At 35.7% G+C, this 22,633-nt stretch overlaps 1 protein-coding gene and 1 long non-coding RNA gene across 14 annotated transcripts in view; one reads left to right on the top strand and one right to left on the bottom strand.

The window, feature by feature from the left end:
* The window catches only part of LOC308192733, a 29,641-nt gene extending 18,862 nt beyond the window's left edge, over positions 1 to 10,779 (top strand). The window contains exons 2-4 of one of the 2 annotated variants that reach the window (XR_013949057.1): positions 79 to 164; positions 529 to 712; positions 3,820 to 10,779. This is a non-coding gene — a long non-coding RNA (uncharacterized lncRNA). Of the gene's footprint in view, positions 1 to 78; positions 165 to 528; positions 3,797 to 3,819 lie in introns of those variants that run through there. The other variant, XR_013949058.1, reaches the window with a different exon arrangement.
* CSMD1 (CUB and Sushi multiple domains 1) overlaps positions 1 to 22,633 on the bottom strand; it is a 1,150,108-nt gene that overhangs the window by 345,686 nt on the left and 781,789 nt on the right. For all 12 annotated transcript variants that reach the window (XM_080586628.1, XM_080586632.1, XM_080586634.1 and 9 more), the window contains 2 exons: positions 15,813 to 15,937; positions 10,787 to 10,908 (listed from right to left, as the gene is read on the bottom strand). In XM_080586628.1, the coding sequence (XP_080442754.1) occupies positions 10,787 to 10,908; positions 15,813 to 15,937 (247 nt within the window). The remainder of the gene's footprint in view (positions 1 to 10,786; positions 10,909 to 15,812; positions 15,938 to 22,633) is intronic.

Raw genomic sequence — 22,633 nt, 5'->3', positions numbered from 1 at the left:
ACTCCTCCTAAGATGTTTTCCTCCTTAGGCAGAAATAGTTTCTACTGTAATGAGCTGGTCTCCATTTTAATCTTTCAGAACTACAGCCACCTACATACTATTCCTGCAGTGAAGATCCTGTTCACACCTCACTTCAGTTCTGAATGCTTTATGATGGTGCACAGGTAAGATCTTTGCTTGTGGATGTTTCAGAAAGGTTAGTAATAAATTATGTTCCAGTGATGACATTTAAAAGACTAACCTCGTAACTGGGCTAAATATATATTATATATAAATATTTATATTTATATATATATGAATGTATATATATATAGGTCATAGTGATGAAGGTTACCACCTACAGGGAGGAGAAGGAAACCAAGCTGGGAAATCTCATCCTACTAATCTGCCATCTGGAAAGGAAAGGGATGACCATCCTAATAAAAAATTCCTTTTTTGAAAGGCATACACAACTCAAAAAGGCATGATTTTACTGTTTAAATAGAAAACTAACTGCAGTGTTTCAGGTTCCATTTTCTCTTTTCTCAGCAACACAGATGGAAGAAGTGAAATGCCTTTGTATGTCCAGAAATAGAAGCATCTTCACCATCCCTCCTTCCTAAGGTGGGAGCTTGTCCCATTGCTCCCTCTCTGGGCATGTGCATCAGCTGCCTTGAAATCTGCTTTCTTTATCTCCTGCAGACATTACTAAATCTCTGGGACATGATGAAAGGTAGGAAGAGAAGACTTCTGAGAGCGGAAATGTATATATAGCATATCTACATTAACCCTTTAAACAATTTATAACTGGTTATCAAGAAAAGGTTGCTCCATACTGTTATCCTCTAGAGACTAAATCTAGATATTGCTTTGTGATCTCGACATTTATTAAACTCTGTAAATGCGAACATCTATAGAGCTCTTAAAGTACACTGGGAAAGACATGAGTTTTAGGTTACAAGTTACAATTACAAATGATAAAAATCATATGTAGATTGAATATATCTTATTCCATAACATGGAAGAGGAAAGAAAATAGACTAGAGCTATGAAAGAAGAGGTGATCTAATACATGATCCAGAACAGTTTAAGATTTATTTTTGTAATTGGTCTATTTGATCAAAGTCAGATTTCCTTGAGGTAATAATTTGATCACATGAGAAGTCTGAAATAGCATGTTGGATTTCTCCATTACATATAGGCTGTCCTAGTAAGAACTTGCAGTAAATTGTAACAAATGTTTTAAATGTTTTTATGCACAAAGTTTATTACATTGATGCAATGAAACGTTTCAATAACAACTTGCGGAGAAAAAATAAAACTAGCTGTGTATAGAAACAAGATGCCCCAAATTAATTGCCAGACCCCGTGAACAGCAGGAAAAAAAAGCCATTAAATATTCTACTTGGCAACAGCTGACCAAACAGAATAACTTTGGAATTTCAATAAGACATTGTGTCTGTCTTAGTTATAATACCCTCCTCAGTAAAATCTGGAATTTTGTCATACAGACAAGTAAGAAATTAAGAACATTAATGACTCATTAAAAGTCTGTCACTGAGAAAGGCTCAAACTCTTTAGTATTTTCATGAATATGGGTGACAAATCAGAACATCATCACTTCACCTCCTGTGTCTATCACCTCTTCTTGACTTGTCTGTCAAAATTCTCATTATCTTGTGCAATATAAATTCTTTTTTCTGCAGTTATTGACTTTTTCCTATAGTAAATGAGCGTTGAGATCACAGTACATTTCTTAATACATGGCCAGAATTTCTTACATGTTTCATCTTGTGTTTACTTGTTCTACCATGACTTTGCAGTGCTAGTCATCGATATACAGCGGGATCAGCTATAATTGATATTTTGTCCAGGTTGTACATTTGGAATTTGATGTCCATTATAGACCAGAGTTTTTTAAAAAAAGCTGTTCATGGTTTTTTTTTTTTTTTTTTTTTTTTTTTTTATTTTTTTTAGCGCTGGGTAAACCTGACGGAGAAGAACAAAAATGGCCACAATAAGTTATTCACTGATCTATGACCACCTGCCATAGTCAGTCATAGATCACTCAAGTTTTTTCTTTTACTTAACAAGATCCAGGAAGCAAATTTGATCTTAAGTGGGATACAATAAACTTTGAGGTGTTTACTTTGAAGTTAGAAAGATGCTAAAGAAGTAAAACTAATTTAGGCAGTGCACTTAAAGGCTTTAAATTATAGAGAAATTAACACAGGCCACAAAGTACACTCTTGCAACTTGTTTTTCCCATGCTGCTTTTCAGCTATTACACTAACTCAAGTGCCATTTATGCCTCACAGCACTTAAACCTTTTATTCTGTAATAACTTACTGCAAACCCTATTTTATTTTCCGTACAAAGTAAAAATTCCATTAAGTACAATTACCTCTATCCTTCCTCTTTTACATCTTCCTGAAATCAAAGATCTGTACGTCTTAATGTACATGTGATGATTTGATCCTCCATTTACTATTTTCCCTAATGCCTCTTTACTTGTAATATGAAGCTCCTATTCAGTAATACACCAAAGTGAGTTAATTAAATGAAGTGCTGACAGTAATTTATTATGTAAATACCTGGAGGCTTCTATTTGCAGCGATGCCAAATACCAGACCTATAGTATTGCTAAAGACGACTGAAAGGGATCAGAAATAATTTTTAGAAAATACTAATCTACTTTAAAAATCTGATGATCTTTTTCTATGTATATTCTTCAATATGTAGTATGTGAATTTGTTAGAATTTCATATCATTTACCTATAAATGTTCAGCTGGCATTTTCCCAGTAGAAAACGTTACTCAGGAAAAGTTTTTGAAAGAGAATACAAACAGTGAATATCAAACACAGGAAACTTTGACCATCTGCACCTTAAGGAAAAGTAAATGAACATAACCCAGAACTGTAAGTACATAAATTACTCTGTTAGTACTGATCTTGAGCAGAAAATGTGAGCTGCACAGGGTCTGCACCAAGATAATTTCTACAGAATATCTGGTAAACCTGAGATACATATATATACACACACACATATTTGGTGTGTGTGTATGTACACACACACAAAATTAATATATGTCAATCTATTGTATATGCATACACAAACGTGTATTTGGTGTATACATATATATATATATATATAAAAACAATGATGTCATCCAAGGATATTGTCAGATCAGATTACTATCAATAGCTGCAGACACTTTCAACCTCAAGGGAAAAACATCAATACATAAATTTTTATATCCTGTGTTTATACATTGTTCTCTTTGTAAGAACTGTTAAGAACTATCAGGGAATATATTTTAAATAGAACTAAACTATAGGAGAAACAAAAATAAGGTAAGTATGCAGAGGTTTAATTGGAGGATTTATTTATTTTTAAACAGTGGCAGAACATTCTCATCTAATGCATGCTCTGTTCTGAGATTTTCCTGTCAGAAAATATCCTGAATTAAAGGAGAGAACGGTAATGACTTTGTCACTAGATGTAAATGCTTTCAATTGTGCAGGTAAAATATTCAGTTATTTATTTTTCATCTCTGTGTGACTGCACATGTATGTATGATCAAAAGACTAACAAATATGTTGATTTGCTTTCTGTAATGCGTGAATACAAAGTACTTAAGAAAGCATCTTATATTTACATATATTCAATGGATATTCACCTATGGCTTTAGAAATCCAATTGATACTCTATTTGATAAACTTGCCTGAAATCATTTCACTATGAGAGAAATTAAATGTATATATTTTTTTGTGAAATAGCAAGTCAGTGCACCAACTGGTATATTCTTATGCTGAATAGTACTGTAATTAATTTACAGGGATGCCATCCAGAAGGACCTTAACAGGCTTGAGAGGCGGACCCACGCAAACCTCAGGAAGTAGTGACAAAGAAAAAAAATCATCTGACTACTTCATGTACTAGTGTTTGGGCTAAATTTAAACCATGAAAACCATTAGGACACTATATTTAAATTTGTATCTCAGTCTTCTCCTTTCTTAAAATATACAAAGTGAAAAAGAAAAAATGGTTAAAGGTAACAGATTAATTAGTGGAGATCAATACAGCACAAAAGATGAAACTGAGGCAGAGGAAAACAAAAGCATCAAGTACCAGAGGAAGAGGAAGCAAGTGTCAGAGGGAAGAAAAAAAGCCTCTCAATATTTACCCAGGAATTTCTACAATATTTTTGAACAAGTAATGAGACCTATGAACAAAGCTGGCCTGTTTAAATTCAAAAATGGGGGTTCTAAATACTCTCACCAGATAAATTCCTCTAAGGAAAAAAAAGGGAGGCAACAATCTTTTTAACTTTTAAAGACTACCTCTAGCATCTGTGATTCAAAAGAAATCAAAAAGGCAGGCTTACATATTACAAAGTTATTTATTTATTTTGTATTGTTTCATCAGGTGGTTGTTTTAGCTATCAAATAAACAGATAAAAAGAGGAATAGTCTGGTTACATTTTGTAAGAAATAGGTTAAAATAACAACTAATTTTACAGGCCATTCAATCTATGATAAAATCAAATACAAATCATTTTCGCTATGGTAATTCTTCAACAAAATAGTGACAGTAATGGTTTTGCATAATTTTTACCCATGCAGATACAAGGCAAACATATCATAGCAAAAATATTCCATATTACCCTCTTTTGAAAGGGATTTTTTTTTCTTCTTTTTCCTTGACTTTATACTAGAAAGTGAGAAAACTTGAAATGTGTCAAGCTTTTTTATTTACAAAATTGTCTTGATAACTTTGAAGGTTTGGGTTTTTTTTTGCTTGTTTGATTTTGTTTTTTAAATTGTTTCCACTAAGCCATGTATGTGTGACTTAATCTTGCCAATTAAAAATTTGTCATGCTTTAATACATTTAGTCTGTTTGGAGTGTGAGTTTGTTTGTCTTGGGCTGTGCATTATTAGTTAATATATTCCAACTGTCATTCTGAAATATTGATTTATTATAAATTCAAAGGCAGCAACACAACAAATTTAATCCTGATTCTCCTTCTCCAGCTTTTCCATCATGACATTTGCACACATGTATATTTTTCTAACAATACCATTTTTCCCTCTAAATCACTATTTCTAACTCAGCGTATCACACTTAGATCCATCTAAAGCTTATAAAATTCATGCCCCACAGATAAGTCTTGGCAGAGAAGACCTAGCTGATATCCTGAAAGCAAAACTAAGGACATTATTTTTTGACAAAGAAAGACCATACAGAATGTACACACGCCTCTGTAGTAAAAAAAAAAAAAAAAAAGTATTTATATCCATACTAAATTAATGCAATGTATTATAATCCTCCATAAAACCATATTAGTGTTTAAAAAGAAAAACTGCTACAAGCTCAAATGTAATAAAAAGTGATATAACTACGACATTTATGTCATTCTTTCATCAATGGAGTTCCAGCAGCAAAGAAATAATTTAAAAGGAGTTGCAGTAGATTGTATCAGTAATATCAAAATATCAATAAATATCAGAACAATACCATTACATCTGCCAATCCTCTTCAAAATAATCCTTTCCTATGTCTGCCATGATCTGTGTGAAAATCTGTCATCTAAGTGTGAAACAGGATCAACAAAAGAAACTGGACTATGAGATGGGGCTGAGAGAATCAAAAAGAGAAACGGCAGTAACTTTTCCAGGAATGCACAAGAAATAAATGATATCATCAGATACTCCTCCACTGCTGAGATAGCTTTCCCTAGCTAAATGAAAGTCAAGGGAGCCATCTTGCATAAAGTACAGGAATTTGTATACTAATGGGATTGCTTCTTTGTGAATAACCAAGGAGGCTTCCACATTATACACAGGAGAGCTAGCTAACATTTCATCCTCTACAGCAAGTCAAAAGTCAAAGGTCCTTAGTAAACTAAAGACAGGAGGAGGTAGATATGGTAATATAGGGCTGCAACACTTGAAAGGATCTTCTCAGGACTGCGTTCAGCGCTTTTAATTGTGCCAAGTCTTAGGGACTTTCTTTAGGCAGACGTACACCACGTATCTCTACTCACCCCACATTTCTATGCTTTCAGGAATAGATTTTTCATATTTAACTTCAGTTGGTAAGTTAGGAGCCTAAAACCCTGTAGGTACATCTTAAATGTAGACATGGTGGGAGGCCAAGATGCCCCACGAGAGGGCACACAGACCTGCCCCATAGTACAAAAATACCACCCGTTTTGGCTTGCTATAACAGGAATACCCTTTTCAACCTAATGTTTCACTGATTTAGTACAACTGTTTTGTAGGTAGCATATCAAAACAGAAGGGTAAAAAAAAGAAAAAAGTTTTTTTCAAATATTTTACAGAAACAAATATTTTCTTAAAACCCCAAATGTGCACAAACTACTGAGCACATTTAAAAATGGCACAAAACTCAGTTTACACTTTGTGAAAGACAAAAGAGTATACAAAACTATGCTTTCACCTTTTTCCCAGTCTGTTAATCTATACTGGGACTTATGAAACAGAAATAGAGCAAAGCACTAGTATGAGCCTGTATATTGTCAAGAACAAACAAAAATGTACTGTAAGTAGTTCTTAGATCTATACATTTTTAGTGATTAAGGTTTTTGCTGCTCAAAACTCTGTAGTACAGAAAAAGGACAGTTTTAGGGAGAAAAATCAATACTATGGCAGCACTCTGGTACTCTCTGTAGAGATGAGATAGATGATACTCAGCAAGATATTCCTACCCAGGCCAGAGAAGTGTATGAGACTGCAAGTGCTGTAGATGTCAGACATGTTAGTAAACATCCTATTACTTGTGGCAGCATGGTCTGACCAGACACTGAAAGAAGAGGTGCCCTGTCTGTAACAATGCTTTGAAGAAACAGGCTATTTATGGGTAGGCTTTCTAAATAACACTCCAATATTAAACAATGCACAGTAATGCCATTTAACTGGAGCACACTGGTCTATTGACACAAAGGTTCTGAATTCATTGCAAATTATTGCCTCCTATTTACACAGAAGTAAGAATCTGAGGAATTGTACGTTTTGTACAAGTTAAAACAAGGGACTTCAGCAATGGATGAGATCTAAGCTACCACAAGCTTTGAACCAATCCATGAACTAGCAAGATCGTCTCATTAAAAAAAAAAAAAAAAAGGCAAAAAAAGGTTATTATATGCTACTTAGTAAGACTGCTGTTTCAGAGCACATTGCAAGAACAACTTATCTCAAAAGAAGTTATCTCAAAACCAAGCTTAACTATATTTGTATTCCCTATCTGTGAACGAGGGAAGGTTTTCCCAAGTAATAATGTTCTCCTAAAGTTCCCCTACTATGTGCTTTGAAAGGCAATAAATCAGAAATATCTTCTTATATTAAGGTGTATGCCAAGTTTATTCTAAACACTGAGGACTCAGCTCTACAGAAGTGTACATGATGCTTCCCTTATTCCCTGTAGTTCCGGGGTTTTCAGTTTGGGCAACTCCAGTGAACACCTAAGAAATAAAGCTGCCAGGTCCAAACAGATTTAACTTAATATCTATGCTTTGTACTGCTGAGAAAGTATATTATTCAGAAAAGAATAACAAACCCACCTGTAATTGGGACACCCTTCTTATTTAGAAGGTCATTAAACTAAGAACTATTGTAGTAGCCCATGTCATATCTACTACACATAACCCCAGTCAGTCAGGAAAATATTGTACTAGACTAGGAATCATTGCTGAAACAACATAAAACTCTGTCCCACCTATAGACAATCGATCTGAAAACCAGAGCCACTGCACCTAGCAGCATCGCCACAGAATAGTGAAAGCAGCAGGAGACCCAAGGCATTGTCTGTGTGCATGTGTGTATGTATGCACAGCCTGAGTCACACTTGCAACATACTGAAAACACTACCCTAACAAGAAAGATACAATGGCAACAGATCAGTAAGATCTCACAAGAGCATTCCAAAGAAACTGGTTATAAAAAGATGAGAAACTGCATAACAGAACAACTAAAACAAGGTTACCCAAAATTTGTATAACTTACAAGGTGTACTTGACAGACAGTCAGAAGGGCACCATAAAGCTGTATGTACAAGTACTAAGGCTCTAATAAAGGATTCAGTAGGATGCTGATCAGCAGCTACAATAGTGAGACCCAGAGGAAAGGAATAAATGGTATGGGAGGAAAATCAATGCTTCAAAATAAACAGAGCACTAACAGAAATACCATACCGTTGAACAGGAGAAGAACCAAAGTTAATTTAGAATTGTGTTGAATAGTTAAAGGCAAATAAATGTTAGAAAAATGTCTAACTAATAACGATCTTGATGTTTGGTTAAGAACTGCAACTATATGACTGTCCCTGCAGGAAGTTGAAATTGGCTTTAATTTTCCTTAATAGTCTCCTCCCACCAGCATCAGAATGCCGAGTTTGTAAAGTGTTGCATGTAATTTAAAAATATATATATATATTATTTAAAATATTCCAGCACATTATGTTCCATTCTTTTGTGCAAGTGCACCTCTTCAAATAGATGACATTCTTTACACTGCACTGAATGTCATGGCAAGAGGAAATACTGCTTTATCTTGTAAAATGCTATGTATAAACTAACCAGAAGAAAGGACACAAATTCACTCCTACAATAAACCAAAACTAATTTAAAATACACAGTAAGATGTCATGAACTGTCTACATTCTTGGAAAATAAAATGAAGTACATACCCTAAGCATTTTCATAAATATTTTCAAACCTGAAGGGCAAAATAGTAGGCTTCTCAATATAGGCTTGGACCTTCAATACACCGTTCAAATTTCAAGAGGTCAGTCATTCGTAACTCCAACAAAAGTCAGGGATGAAATTCTGCACAACTTTCAGCACATCTTAAAATCAATTTATTCTTTTGGATGCCTGGAAATTATTTTTGTAATGGATTTTTTTTTTTTTATAGTTCACAGGTTTCAAAATACTAGCAAGATTATTACTACTGCTTTCAAAGAAAAATAAGTTCCATTTGACTCAGATAGTCTGTAAAATAAAAGCACTTTCCTTTATACCTTTTATTATCCCAAAGGAAGTGCGTTAACTCTAAATTTAGTTATTTGGGGATAGAAATCTCAATATATTAGATTTGTATTGATGCATACTAATAAAGATGACGTAGAAATTACGTGAAAGCAACTTATGTGAGGATACTGGATATCTTAAGCATGTGTGATTTTAAGACTGCACGTTCAGAGTCGTCATGGTCCTAAAACGAATATCTATCCTTCTGAGATGCATAAAGTGAAGACAAAGCTCTTCCTCTATTTCACTGCTATAAAAATCCAAGACTAATAAAATACATGTAATTCCCTATTACCCATCATGTCTGATAAACAGTTTGAAATTAAAAACCTTAAAGCCTAACATATTTTTCCTACATTGTGATTCTCAATTTGCCTGTTAGCAACGCTCTTTACCAGCTTCCAACCAGCTGGATTAAATAGTGTAGATTTTCCCCCGCCTCCGCAGTGAAAGCTTCAAGCCTTGTATTCATATCTCTTCATTTTGAACATAAGAATTGATCAGTTTGGGTAGGTAGCTCTTTCAGCGTATTCTTGTGACTGATAAACTATCAGCCTGCCCACAGAAAGCTACTTTGGAGTGCATTTTCAAGTCAATCAAATAGAGCAATAAATTAATTCACTCCAATGCTATTGAGCTCTACCCTACTAAAATCTTAAACTGAGAGACAGTTATGTTGTATAAAATGAATAGAACTTAGGTATTTCTGTAGTAGGCTAAAGTCTGGTGCTTTTCACAAAAAATTCAGAACCTCCATAGAAAACATATATGCTATACAGTTTAATAAATAGCACGACAGAGTCTGTACCAATTTTTGTATTATTGTAGTTAAACTCTCTTGCTACCAGCAAGCAGATAACTATCTTCATTTTACCACAAATATGAAAAACAATGCTTAATTAATATTTTTGAAAAGTCAAGAAAAGTAAAATTAGAATGAAACATTAACGAAACAGTTTTGAATAAAAACACCTCTAAGGTAGTGAGAGCCTGTTCTCTTAATATAAATTTCACATATTTTCTTTTAATGCAGAATTACATTTTCTCCTGTAAAATATATATTGCATTTTACAAAATAAAATAGAGACTACATACTACAGAACATAAACTGGAGTAGATGTGTTTGTCAGACATTTTTCATATTTAAGTGCTTATCCATATTTAAAAATGTTATGTGACTTAATAGTTTCTGTAAAATTTAATGACTTAAAAAAAAAAAAAAATCAAAGTGCATTCATAAATAGTCACCTCTAATTGCCATACTGAATAAAATACAACAGTTCAGTTTGCAACTGGAAAACACCCTTCCCAGAGAAGTTCCTCTGCAGTAAAATGGTCCACAATGTGATAGTTTTATACTTTTGCCTGTTTTTCACGATATGTACCTTGTCGCTTTGCAATGTAATAAGAACATTTAACTATGGCCACTATTTTATGCAAAATCATTCATAGTTGTGAAGAGATTGAATGATGATTACATATCAAGATACAACTTGAAAAATCCATCAACTCATTTAGCAATATGTGATTTTGAATATGATTTTATGTATCTCATTTAAAAATCATTTATAATTTGGAAACTGTAACTGAGACCTATTACTCTGAGTGGACATTTTCACAGATATGAAAATGATTTTCTATTTTTTTTCTAGATCAATCTCACTGGTTCACACATTTGTTCAAATATGTTTGAAATAATTTTAAGACAGATCAAAAGTTCTTGAGTTTCAATTGAGACAAAGAAAAAAAGCATACCTTTTCTGGATCAGTTGTTGTAATGACCCACACACACTGTGCATTGTCTTCATATTGAACTGGATAATTTGGTGATGTAATAATCCCACTTGGTCCACGTAAATTAGAACCACATGTTCTAGCTAAAATGACAAACAGTGAATAAGATTATTTTAATTAAAACAACCAGTCAAAAGAAAACTTTATAAAACTGCCATAGCACTAATAACAACTTCTTATGAATGAATTACAATGCTGAAATATTCTAAAACATTCTTCCTTGGAAGATATTTGATCTAGTAAAAAAAAAAAACTGAACATTTACATACAGAGGAAGGATACTGGCACTTTTCATTTAACCAGCCCAATGTTTACATATCTTCATTTTTGCTTTAGGCAAATTAATCTGAATTACCATACAAATATTGAAAGTTACTTTCCAAAAAGCATTAATGATATAATTTCTAAAATAGTCAAGCTTCCCAAAATATTTTAGTATCACAAGGTATTTTAAAAATACTTAATATGATTTCCAGAGAAATCAAATGGAGTTATGTAACACAAAATATTTTTAAAATTCTACTGTCTTGGGTTTGGTACCACAGCACTGTGGCAACACACTAAGAAAAAGCAAGTCTAAACCATACCATTTCTAAGTACTTAGATACCATATATCTCCAAATACCTGAATTTCAGAACTTATTTGCATAATTTTTGATATAATTTAGACTCTTCAGTTACACAAGTTCCAACACTTGCAATAGGAATGACTACATTCCTTAATAAATGGTCATTCTTTTTTCCTGAATATTGGATTAAAGTACCTAACATAGTTTTGGTATTTTGGAAATTTTTACTTTTCATCTTTTCTGAAGAATTTCCTGAATTTTCTGAGGCATTTCCTTCCCTCTCAGACTTGCTGGGGGGAATAAAGTATCAATTGTGAGCATCATCTTAGACATTAATGGAAGTGTAACTGGTACAAATAGGAAATAATGAAACTACAGGAAAACTGCTTTCAGATTTTCTATCCTTCCACCACAGTCTGTTACCAGCCCTTGGTCCTTTGTGACTGACTAGACTTTGAGAACTAACTGTATAGTCCATTGAGTAAGATAAGAGTCAGTTTTCTGTGAAAATGTCTGGCTACCTTTATGATAGGGACTGTCCTAATGTAGTTCTATGAATTTCACTTGACGTTTAGATACATCACAAGGAAATCATCCATAATAATCTCAGTACAAGCCAAAACCAAAAAACCTTAAGCCACATAGATAACTCTACCAAAGTATCACTGAGGTTTATTAAACAGTTTGCTGTGCTTAGTGTGGGAAAAAAAGAACTAATCGCATTTAAGTATCCCACTACATGTTGCCTCTTAGTTACCTCTAGCATCCCAGCTATCATACAATCATTAATTTAATTCATCCAGCACAAAGTACAGTAGGAACTAATCAGAGGTAAAGTTTAGTGACAACAAGCCTTCAAACACAGTTTGTACCATCTCTTCTACAGGCTTGGAAACACCTCCCTTTCTCTCAGATCTTTCTTTCGGTCAAGTTCTTACTCTCTTATCTGTCTCTTATTTGAGGTTCAGGAAGTAAAAAAAAAGGGGGAGGGGGGGAAGAAACAAGGAAGGAAAAAAAAAAACACAACACAAGGAAGAAATCAAGAAGTACAATTGAAGTTCTGCCTGGAGATCTGCTTAGGAAATGCAGTTACTGCAAAATATTACAGAAAAAAAATGTTAAATAGCCTTGTATATCATAGAATCATAAAAGTTGGAAAAGACCTTCAAGATCATCACCACGTCCCTAAGCACCACATCCAACCTCTTCTTAAACACCCCCAGGGATACTGACTCCGCCACCTCCCTGGGCAACCTGTTCCAATGGCTGACTGTTCTTTCTGAGAAGAAATGTCTCCTAATATCCAACCTGAACCTCCCTGGCACAACTTGAGGCCATTCCCTCTAGTCCTATCACTGATTATCTGTGGGAAGAGGCCGACCACCAGCTCCCCATACCTTCCTTTCAGGCAGTTGTAGAGAAAGCAATAAGGTCTCCCCTGAGCCTCCTCTTCCCTAGACTAAACAACCCCAGTTCCCTCAGCCGCTCCTCACAGGACTTGTGTTCTAGGCCCTTCACCAGCTTTGTAACCCTCTGAACATGCTCCAGGACCTCAATATCCTTCTTGTACTGAGGGGCCCACTTACAATAATGTATTGCCATCAGGTTTCTGGGTAGAATTCAATAAAATGTGACCATTGACATTAGCACCATTTGGCTCCTGACGTTACTAACAGGCCTAAATTGCCCTGACCAGCTTCACCTAGGGCCTCCCACCACACCTGGCTGTGGGCCCTGGGGATCCGTTCAGGGTGGGATTGGACTACCACTCTCTGCCTGAGCAACGCCTCACGAGTATCTGCCTGCAGCTCTGCTGCAGCAGTATTTGTACTCACTGACAGACTTTGTTGATCCTGACCCCAACCCATGGGCCTTTGTCCCTGACTTGCCTTGTCCCAGCCCTAGGGAAGTGGCTGGGATTGTGGTGGTGTCTTTGGGTGTCCTACTCCTGGGGCTGGGGTGGGCTCTGGCTGCTGGGCGCTGCTGAGCCCTGACCACCTCGGAGTGGTGCCATCCTGGCAGCCCATTGACAAGTACTCTCCTTAACATAGCTACTGTTCAGAGTAAATAACGAAGGTGCTTGCTAATGAAAACACAGTTCCTGTGATTTTTGTTGTTGACTTTGTTAGTCACCAGGATAAACACAAAGTTCATCTTCTTCATTAAGTCTTTTAGGCTGCAAGTCATTAAGCCCACAGTAGTTGCATTTAGTTTATCAGCTTTTTCATGCTAAGTTGATGATTGGTTGCAAAATGTGACAAATAGTTTTGTATCATGTATTTTATTATTAAATGTTTGGTGTGAGCACCAGGAGTACAGGCATCTTGAAGTTCAGCAAGGGGATTGGGAATAATATGGCCTGCAAATAAAATTTGTATCTTTCAGTTCTCACCATCCGCAAATGTGCACCACAGGCAGTGTTGTAATATTGAACCAGAATTATACACCATTAAACAAAACAGAATTAAACAATATTACTGCGCTTAGAAAAGACAGAAATGACTTCCAGCAGCCGTCTAACAACCCTCAGACAGTTGTGAAATTTTAGCTCCAGTTTTGGAAGTATGTTTGAGGAAAGCAACTTGTTTTCTGGACTGAGGTTTTAATGGAGGTATAGGACTAATTTATCCTATTTTGTTAGCAGTTTACTAGAGGCAGTAAAGCATAATAGAGATATTTGCAGATAATAAATTGGAAGTAACAGAAAACACTAGTAACAACACACAGATAATTCAGAAGCAAATAGACCCTTTTTGCTGAGCATTATTTTTGCCATGCATAAATTACTTCAGCTCATTTCTACAGAGTATTAGCAAGCAAGAATAAATTCAGGAGAGAGAAAAAACAAAACACAAGAATGAACAGTGGAGTTCTGTGGATGCATTATTCTACATTAGTGTGAAACCAATTACTAAGAGAATATATTTAGATTTTTTGTTTAGATATAACATTATGTTTTAGATATTCACTCTTTACATGAATGTGCCTGTATAACATTACCCATGTTACATAGCTTGTAATAATTTATTTTATATAATAAATATATATATATATCATACATATATAATATAATTTTATAAAGTCTCTTATTGAGCTTTTATAGACTTCTGTACTGAGTCTGGCTGGAATGGAGTTAACTTTCTTCATAGCAGCCCATGTGGTGCTGTTTTAGATTTGAGAATGGAACAATGTTGATAATACACCAGTATTTGAGATACTGCTGAACAGTGCACAGCATCAAGGCCTTTGCTGTTCCTCACTCTGCTTCCCTATCACATGAGCTGGGAGGGGGAAAGAGGTTGTGAAGCGACAGAACCAGGACAGGTGACCTCAGCTGACTAAATGCATATTCCATAGCATATGATATCATGCTCTACAACAAAAGCTCAGGGAAAGGAGGAGGAAGCAGGCACTTTTGTGGTTATAACATTTGTCTTCCCAGGAAACTGTCACTTGTGCTGAGGACCCGCTTTTCAGGAAAGTAGCTAAACATCTGCCTGTCAGTGGGAAATACTGAATAAATTCCTTATTGCACATGCAATTTCCTTCCATGTGCAGCTTTGCTTCTTCACCTGTTAACCAGTCTTAATATCCATCCACAAGTTTCCATCCTCTGGGAGAGCAGACTTAAGGAAGGGGTAAAAAAAAAAAAAAAAACTGCTGTGCCACAGCAGCTGGAGGACAGGAGTGAGAGAGAACCAGCCCTGCAGACCCCAAGGTCAGTGCAGAAGGAGGGTAGGAGGTGCTCCAGGCATGGAGCAGCAGTTCCCCTGCGGCCTGTGGAGAGCCCCTGGTAGAGCAGGCTGTCCCCCTCCAGCCCATGGGTCCCATGGCAAGAGCATATCTCCATGCTGCAGCCCAAACCCATGGAGGGGCCCACAGAAAAACAATGGTGTCCCCGCACATCAAAGGGGGGGGCGAGGGGGGCTAGCATTTACAAATCAGAAGGCTAGGTCATTTGTAAGGTTCAGAAAAACAGAGGGAAGAGAAGGGAAATTACAAAAAAAAATAGGTAGACTATGTGAGTATCTGGGATAGACAGAAACACAGTATGATTGAGAGTTGCTCCTATTCAGGACTTCAGTTTGAAAAATTTAACCTAAACCTAACTAATTAGTCAAACTGAACTAGTTCTACTTAAAATGTTTAACATGGTAAATTGATTATAGAAGAAGTAAAATGTTAAACTGTTAAAAGGGAATTAGCTCTTTAATTTTGTTTCTGCATCTTTGCTCATCAACTTTGTTAACAGCTTTCAAGCTACAGAAAGATCTTTGAAAATATACTGTTATATATATATGTATATATATATATAATAATTTGTGCTTTCTTTAAAGCATCATTCCATTGCATTTCTAAACAGAAATTTTAAATTACCTTTCCACACTTTAGAAAAAATGCCCAAGAACATCACCTACCTCGGCAAATTGGCCTGTGGTCACTCCAGGCAGCCAGTGTATCTGTCACTCTCTGGCAAGTGATGCTCTTAGAACCTTGCAGCACATAATTATCTTCACATGAAAACTGTACACTTGCACCCACCCTGGTAGAAAAAGGGGAGGAAGAATGGAAGAATTAAAATATATTCTAATATCACACAAAAAAAAAAAAGTGCCACCAAATGACCACATTTCCAGGTCCAAATGAACAAATTAGGGTGGGAAATAATTCTACTTCATCATTACTAGATATATATATATTGAAACAAGCAAACAAACAAAACATCTTAAACTATAGGGAATGGCTCCACTGTATTCACTTTTTCCACCATTTAAAGAAATAAGGTCAGGAATATAAAGCAATTGTGATACTAAGTTTCATCCTTTAAACAATGACTTCAAAGAATGCATCAAGACATACATTTGTTAACGAAATGTATAATCACTGTTCTTTCAAGCAAGAAAATTTACTCAATGAATAATTTCAACCTCTCAATTTTCTCTGAAACCCATGCAGTTAGATATAGGATTTTGTTAACATGTATTACCAGGAAATATAATTTCAGTAAACTGTAGTACATGAAAAATTCTCAACTTTGTTGAAATTTCCTGCTAAAAACTATGTAAAATGCTAACTTCAGCATTTTTAATAGGAACTACTTAGGACTGAAGTACTGCTGATACACTTGCAACTCTGAAATTTTCTAACTTATTTTTTTTCTGAAGAATTTCATTCTGAACAATGATGACCAACATTTATGTAGAATTCATAAACTATACACTGTCACTGTATCTCAGTGTTTTCCAAAACAGTATTTAAATTTCTGCTTCCATTTATTTATTTCTGTCCCAAAGCATTCCAATTACTTGTGACATTCTTTGTTCCCCACCATAATCATCCTATTTGCTGTTAGCTTTCTTGCACTTTTAAGTTTGTATCTGTTAATCTCTTTGTGAACTAAGTGGTTTTAATAAAACGGATTTATCAGTCTGGCCCTTTTAGTCACTGAGTCGTAAACACCAAGGATGTTTAGGATGGATGGCAATCAGAAGGTCAGTGGTTAAAATTGTATTGTGGAGAGAAATAAATATAACATAATTTACTAGCAGCCATCTTGTTTCTACCTTCAAGAAAAATTATGTTAGCTTTCCAGAGGACCCCCCAAAGACAAACTATATTGCTTACTATGACGTACTTCAACGATTCTTTCACAAAACTTTAAATAGATCATTTTTTAAAATTATTTTAAAATTTGAATGAGATGCTACAAATCTAGGAAAGCACTGGCCCCTTCCTTCTATATGTCATGGGAAATGAATGAAATCCTTGAAGACTTGAATAATTTTCTAAAATTTTATTTTATATTTGCCATAATCTACTGTCCTTTAGAACATTCTTAAAACCCTTGGAAGAAGTGACCAAGCATGATTCCAAATACATTTCTCAAATGAATAAAAACAAGGATAAACATGTATTATTAATAAACATATGGATACATAAAATTTTACTAGTTTAAACCACACACTTCGATGATTTAATTTGTTTTGTATTTTTTTATATACTATATTGTATTTTTTTTCCAAATGTCTGGAAGTAGCTTTTGTCTAAGGACTAATAATGTGAGCTTCATATATTTTACACATTTCAAATATCTTTTGAAATGTTTGAGCAAAAGCTAAGTGACACACACACACACGCACAAACCCACAACATGTTGACTGTAACATATTAAAAATAACCAAAAAATCCAGCAAAATCATCAAGTTGAAGAGCAAGGTAGAAACATGAAGTACTCAAAAGCTCCTCAGTGCTAGAGTTCAGGGTGGAGAGAAACTGGAATGCCAGCTAAAGGCATTAACATGTACAATCTTTTGAAACTTACGTCAAAAATTCTAATTAAATTTAGATAGACTACAGAAGAGCAGTCATGGGTTTTACTAGAATGACTGAGATAGTTCTGGACATGGTCTATGTATGGCTTAGTTCATTAAACTTGCTTTAATACCAGGTAAAATCCATCCTTGTTGAAGCACTTATTGTGAAAAATCAGGTCTATGCCACCAGTCTGACAAGTGATACTTTCCATAAGAGTATTTTTGAATGAAATTTCAATTCTGTAAAGGCTTTCAAAAATAATCAAAATGCTATTGAAAACATATCCTGAAGAAAATTTCTAAATATTGAGGAATGGAGGTACAGACTGCCAGATTATAATATATGTAGAGAAGGAAAGAGACATAAAAATTGCATCCATGTCTGAAATGCATTTAAGACAATATAATGAAGGCATGAGATTAAGGTGTTTTTTGTTTGTTGTTGTTGTTTCTAGTTTGTATACTATCTTGATGGTTTGGAGACTGAATAATTAAATGCATATATTTTTATATATAATTATATAATATATACATTACAGATATCTGGATCAAGACATATAACTAGAAATATAAGAGAACAGTTGATACTGAGGAAGCTCAGGTGAGCTGAGTCACTAGAGTATTTTCTGTTTCCAGACAATCAGATCTATCTAAATAAGTATCTCAGGGGATGTGATGCATCTGGACCACACAGTCGACACTTATCCTCTAAGCAATGTCAGAATTGCTGAGTCTCCTGTTGATTCTGCTTGATGTTTTTCCATACAAAAATGAGGAGTCCTTTTAAAGCAGTATATCAAACAATTTGATCTGCAGTTTCAAAGGGAATTATTAATTCACTTAATCTCCAATTGTTAAAAATGAATGTTTTTAATTTCTTTTGTTCTCATCTTTACCTCCCTCTTTGCTGAGCAAATCTTTGACACTGGAAATGTTTTGCTTTGTTTTGCTTAATTCTCTATGTGTATTTCAACAGGGAGAAATCAGTTTCCTCATTTTTTCCTTCTATTTTGAATTGAACTACATAAAAGCAAAACTTTGAATTATTAAAAGAGTTGGGATTTTACTGAAAGAAGCCATTTTTAATATGAAAAAATATCTGTAATAAATTATAGGCATAGGATGCTAAATTATTTTTTTAATGAGTTTTAAAAATTTAGAAGTTATTTTTGTTACACATGCCAGTGGAATTGTACAAGGTGATTGTATTTTCACAATGCCATGTGCCGTACATATTTACATTATGTATACATAATGTTTCAGGGGAGCAGAAATGTAATTATTTATATCCATTTCAGATTTCATTTAAAAGATCTGTTGTTTTCAGATCTCCCACAAAAATAAAATGTGATATTGACCCCAAAATTGCATTTATTATGTCCTCATTTATCTTGCAAAGTCTGAGTTGCTGTTTCTCCCTCAAAATGATTCCAAATATCCACTGGGTTCTTTGAAATTACTGAAAATTGCCTCTCCTGCTTCCTGAACGAACACAGTAAAAGCGTGGCAGAAGGACAGAATGAAAAGGTTAATATTTCAATACCTTTTTTCTGCGTTATGATATTAGAACGAATGTCATTATTGTGCTGAAAACAATGAAACCCTTTTCAAAGAACTTGTCATCACTGATACAGTTGGCTATCAGGATGACTTGAAAATAAACCCTCTGCCCTTCCATCAGTCCCACTCACAACACATCTTTCAGCAGACTGGAAAAGATTTTGAATAATGTGCATTTTCATATGTCTCAGTTCAGATTAATATCTACAGTTGGCATTCTTCTGACAAGAACAATAGCTCCTTCTGGTGTCTATACTCAACTCTTAAAAAAGGAAAAGAAAAACTATTGCCTCCACAGTGTTTTATTTTCATTGCTGAAAAGCTGCAATAAGGTCACTGCTAAGCTTTCTTTTCTCCAGGCTGAACAGTCCCAGCTCTCTCAGCCTTTCCTCATACGAGAGGTGCTGCAGCCCTCTGAACAACTTCCTTGCTGTCTTCTGGACCCGTTCTAACAGATCAACATTATTCTTGTGCAGCAGGCCCCTGACCTGGATGCAGGACTCCAAGTGCGACCTCACAAGGGCAGAGCAGAGGGGGTCAATCCCCTCCCTCAACCTGCTGGCCTCTGTTGATGCAGCCCAGGATGCTGTTGGCCTTCTGGACTGCAAGGGTGCACTGCTGGCTTATGTCAATATTTTTATCCACCAGAACCCCCAAGTTCTTCTCTGCAGGGCTGCTCTCTGTGAGTTCTTCTCCCAGTCTGTCCTTGTGTTTGGGATCGCCCCAACACAGGTGCAGCACCTTGCACTTGAACTTGTTGAACCTCATTAGGTTCACATGGGCCCACTTCTCAAGCTTGTCCAGGTCCCTCTGGATGGCATCCCTTCCTTCTGTTGTATCAACTGCACCACTCAGCTTGGTGTCATCTGCAATCTTGCTTAGGGTACAGTCAATCCCATTCTCTATGTCATTGATAAAGATATTAAACAGCACTGATCCCAAGATAGACCCCTGAGGCACACCGTTCGTCACCAGACTCTACCTGGACATCATTGACCACACTGACTACAGCCTTCAAGTCAATTCTTTATCCACTCAATGGTCCACCCCTCAAATCCATCTCTCTCCAATTTGGAGATCAGGATGTCACGTGGGACTGTGTCAAAGGCCTTACAGAAGTCCAGGTAGATGGCATCGGTTGGTCTTCCCTTGTTGACTGATGCAGTCACTCCATCATAGAAGGCCACCAGATTGGTCAGGCATGATTTGTTCTTGGTGAAGCCGTGCTGGCTGTCTCGGATCACCTCCTCGTCCTGCATGTGCTTTGACATTGCTTCCAGGAGAATCTGTTCCATGTTCTTCCCAGGCACAGAGGTGAGGCTCACCAGTTTGGAGTTCCCCTGGTCTCCTTTTTAAAAATGAGAGTGATGTTTCCCTTTTTTCCATCACCAGGGTCTTCACCTGACTGGCCTGACTTTTCGAATATGATGGAGAGAGGCTTGGCAACTACATTAGCCAGTTCCCTCAGAACTCTGGGATGCATGTCGTGAAAGAGGCCTCTGAAGGACATTTAATCTAGAGACATCTACTCCAAGCAAATTTAGTTAGGACAGTGAGCTCAGAACCTTGTTCAGCTAAGCACCGGATGCCTCCCTGGATTCCACAAACCCTCTGGGAAACTTTCTCCAGTGTTTGACCATCCTCACACTAAATATATATATATATATTTTTTTTTTTTTTAAATTAAATAATCCTGTATCTAATAGGAATTTCCTATGCCCCGGATTGTGTCCATTGCCTCTACTGTTGTCACTGTGCATCTCTGAGAAGAATCCAGCTTTCTCTTCTCTGCACCCTCCTCTTCAGTAGCTGTAGACAGCAACAAGATCTTTGAGATTCTGTTGAGGCTGAGCAAACCCAGCTCTCTCAGCCACTTGCTGTATGTCACATACTCACCCTCCTGACCTGCTGAACTCACTCATATTTATAGTTAATGGAGTTAGAATTCACTTCCAGTGTGAATTAATTTTATTTTGCATTAAACATTTAAGCTAAGAGGTTAAATATTTCTAGAGATGCTTGTTTCTCTCCACTAGTAGCAGAGTGATTCTAGATGCTGCCTATTGGTATTTGTTCAGCTAAGTATTTGATTTGGAGGAATTTAGAAGAAGGGGTATGCTCTGTACCCTTTATGCAATGAGGAGAGTGCTGAGACAGAGGAAGAAAACTGATGCATACTTTTATAGATATTAAAGTAAAATAGTCTTCAAAATATCAGCGGATATATACAAGTTTCACTGTAGATACAGGAATACACACAGACAACCCAAAACATCTTGATAAATAACTAGATTTTAGTATCCCATTTTTACCTAGTCTTCTACCAGCTGATGTTTCTCTCCTCAATACATTAAGCATTAATTAAGGCCTAGATAAAACTTGCACTTGTTTTTGTAAAACAACAGACCTTCAGAGAGGAGTGGCATGTTATATTTTTGTAGCTTACAGTTTCCCTTGCAACAGCTGTACATGCCAAGTTGAATTACAATATATAGAACAGATAACAGTAAACATCTGATGGATGTTTTTAGAATCCTTTAGCCTATTTATTGAAAAGCTTATTTCAGTTCATTATTTTTAAAATACATTTAAGTATTGTCCAGTTGGTAATGAAATCATGACTTTGCATACAACTGATTCTCTTAACATTGGAGTTGTTTATGAGTTCTCAAACTCCTTTGAGGGTAAATTGAGAAAAATCCAGAGAAGGTTAGTCAGAAGTAGAATGATTTTTTAAATGATTCTTCCCCTGTCCGTTATGCCCTTGCTTTGAAGAACAGGAGCGATAGGTTTGATTAACCTGCTCTGGAGTTGCAGAGACCTTTGCACAATTTCTTCTAATTCCTATAAAGTTTTCCTTTCCATTCCTTCTTAGGTCTGGTTGTCCATTCCATGCTGAGCAATTTATAAATCTCTGCATGAGCTGAAGGTTCCATCTCCTTGCTTTGACCCTCTTCTCTGCAACACCTTGAAGTCTTAGCTTTTTTGCCCCAACAGGGAAAGAAAAACCTTCATCTCCCACAGGAGTCTATTTGACCTCATCTTTTTTTAATGAATAAAAACATAGTCTGAAAACAAACAAAGCAAGGAGACAACATACATCCCTGTCTCAGACAATGAAGTTGCTATGTTTCCCAAGCCTTTTAACAACTTTTATATAGTGGGAAAACAAACAATTCTCTCTGCTCCCTCTTCTATGCTCTCCAGAGAGTTCTGCCTTTTCATACACAGACAAGATTATTAGGTTCTAAAATTCATTTTTAAAATGCATAAATTTAAAAAAAGAAATGAAAGCATAAAACAATCAAGAGTTGCAGTAGACTGGAAAGCATAAAACAATCAAGCTGCAGTAGACTGGAACTATT

The sequence above is a fragment of the Anser brachyrhynchus genome, assembly GCF_964034855.1.
Source record: "Anser brachyrhynchus genome assembly, chromosome: 3".
Taxonomy (NCBI): domain Eukaryota; kingdom Metazoa; phylum Chordata; class Aves; order Anseriformes; family Anatidae; genus Anser; species Anser brachyrhynchus.
Note: the sequence above shows the minus strand (reverse complement) of the source record. Positions and strands in the feature narration are given on the sequence as shown.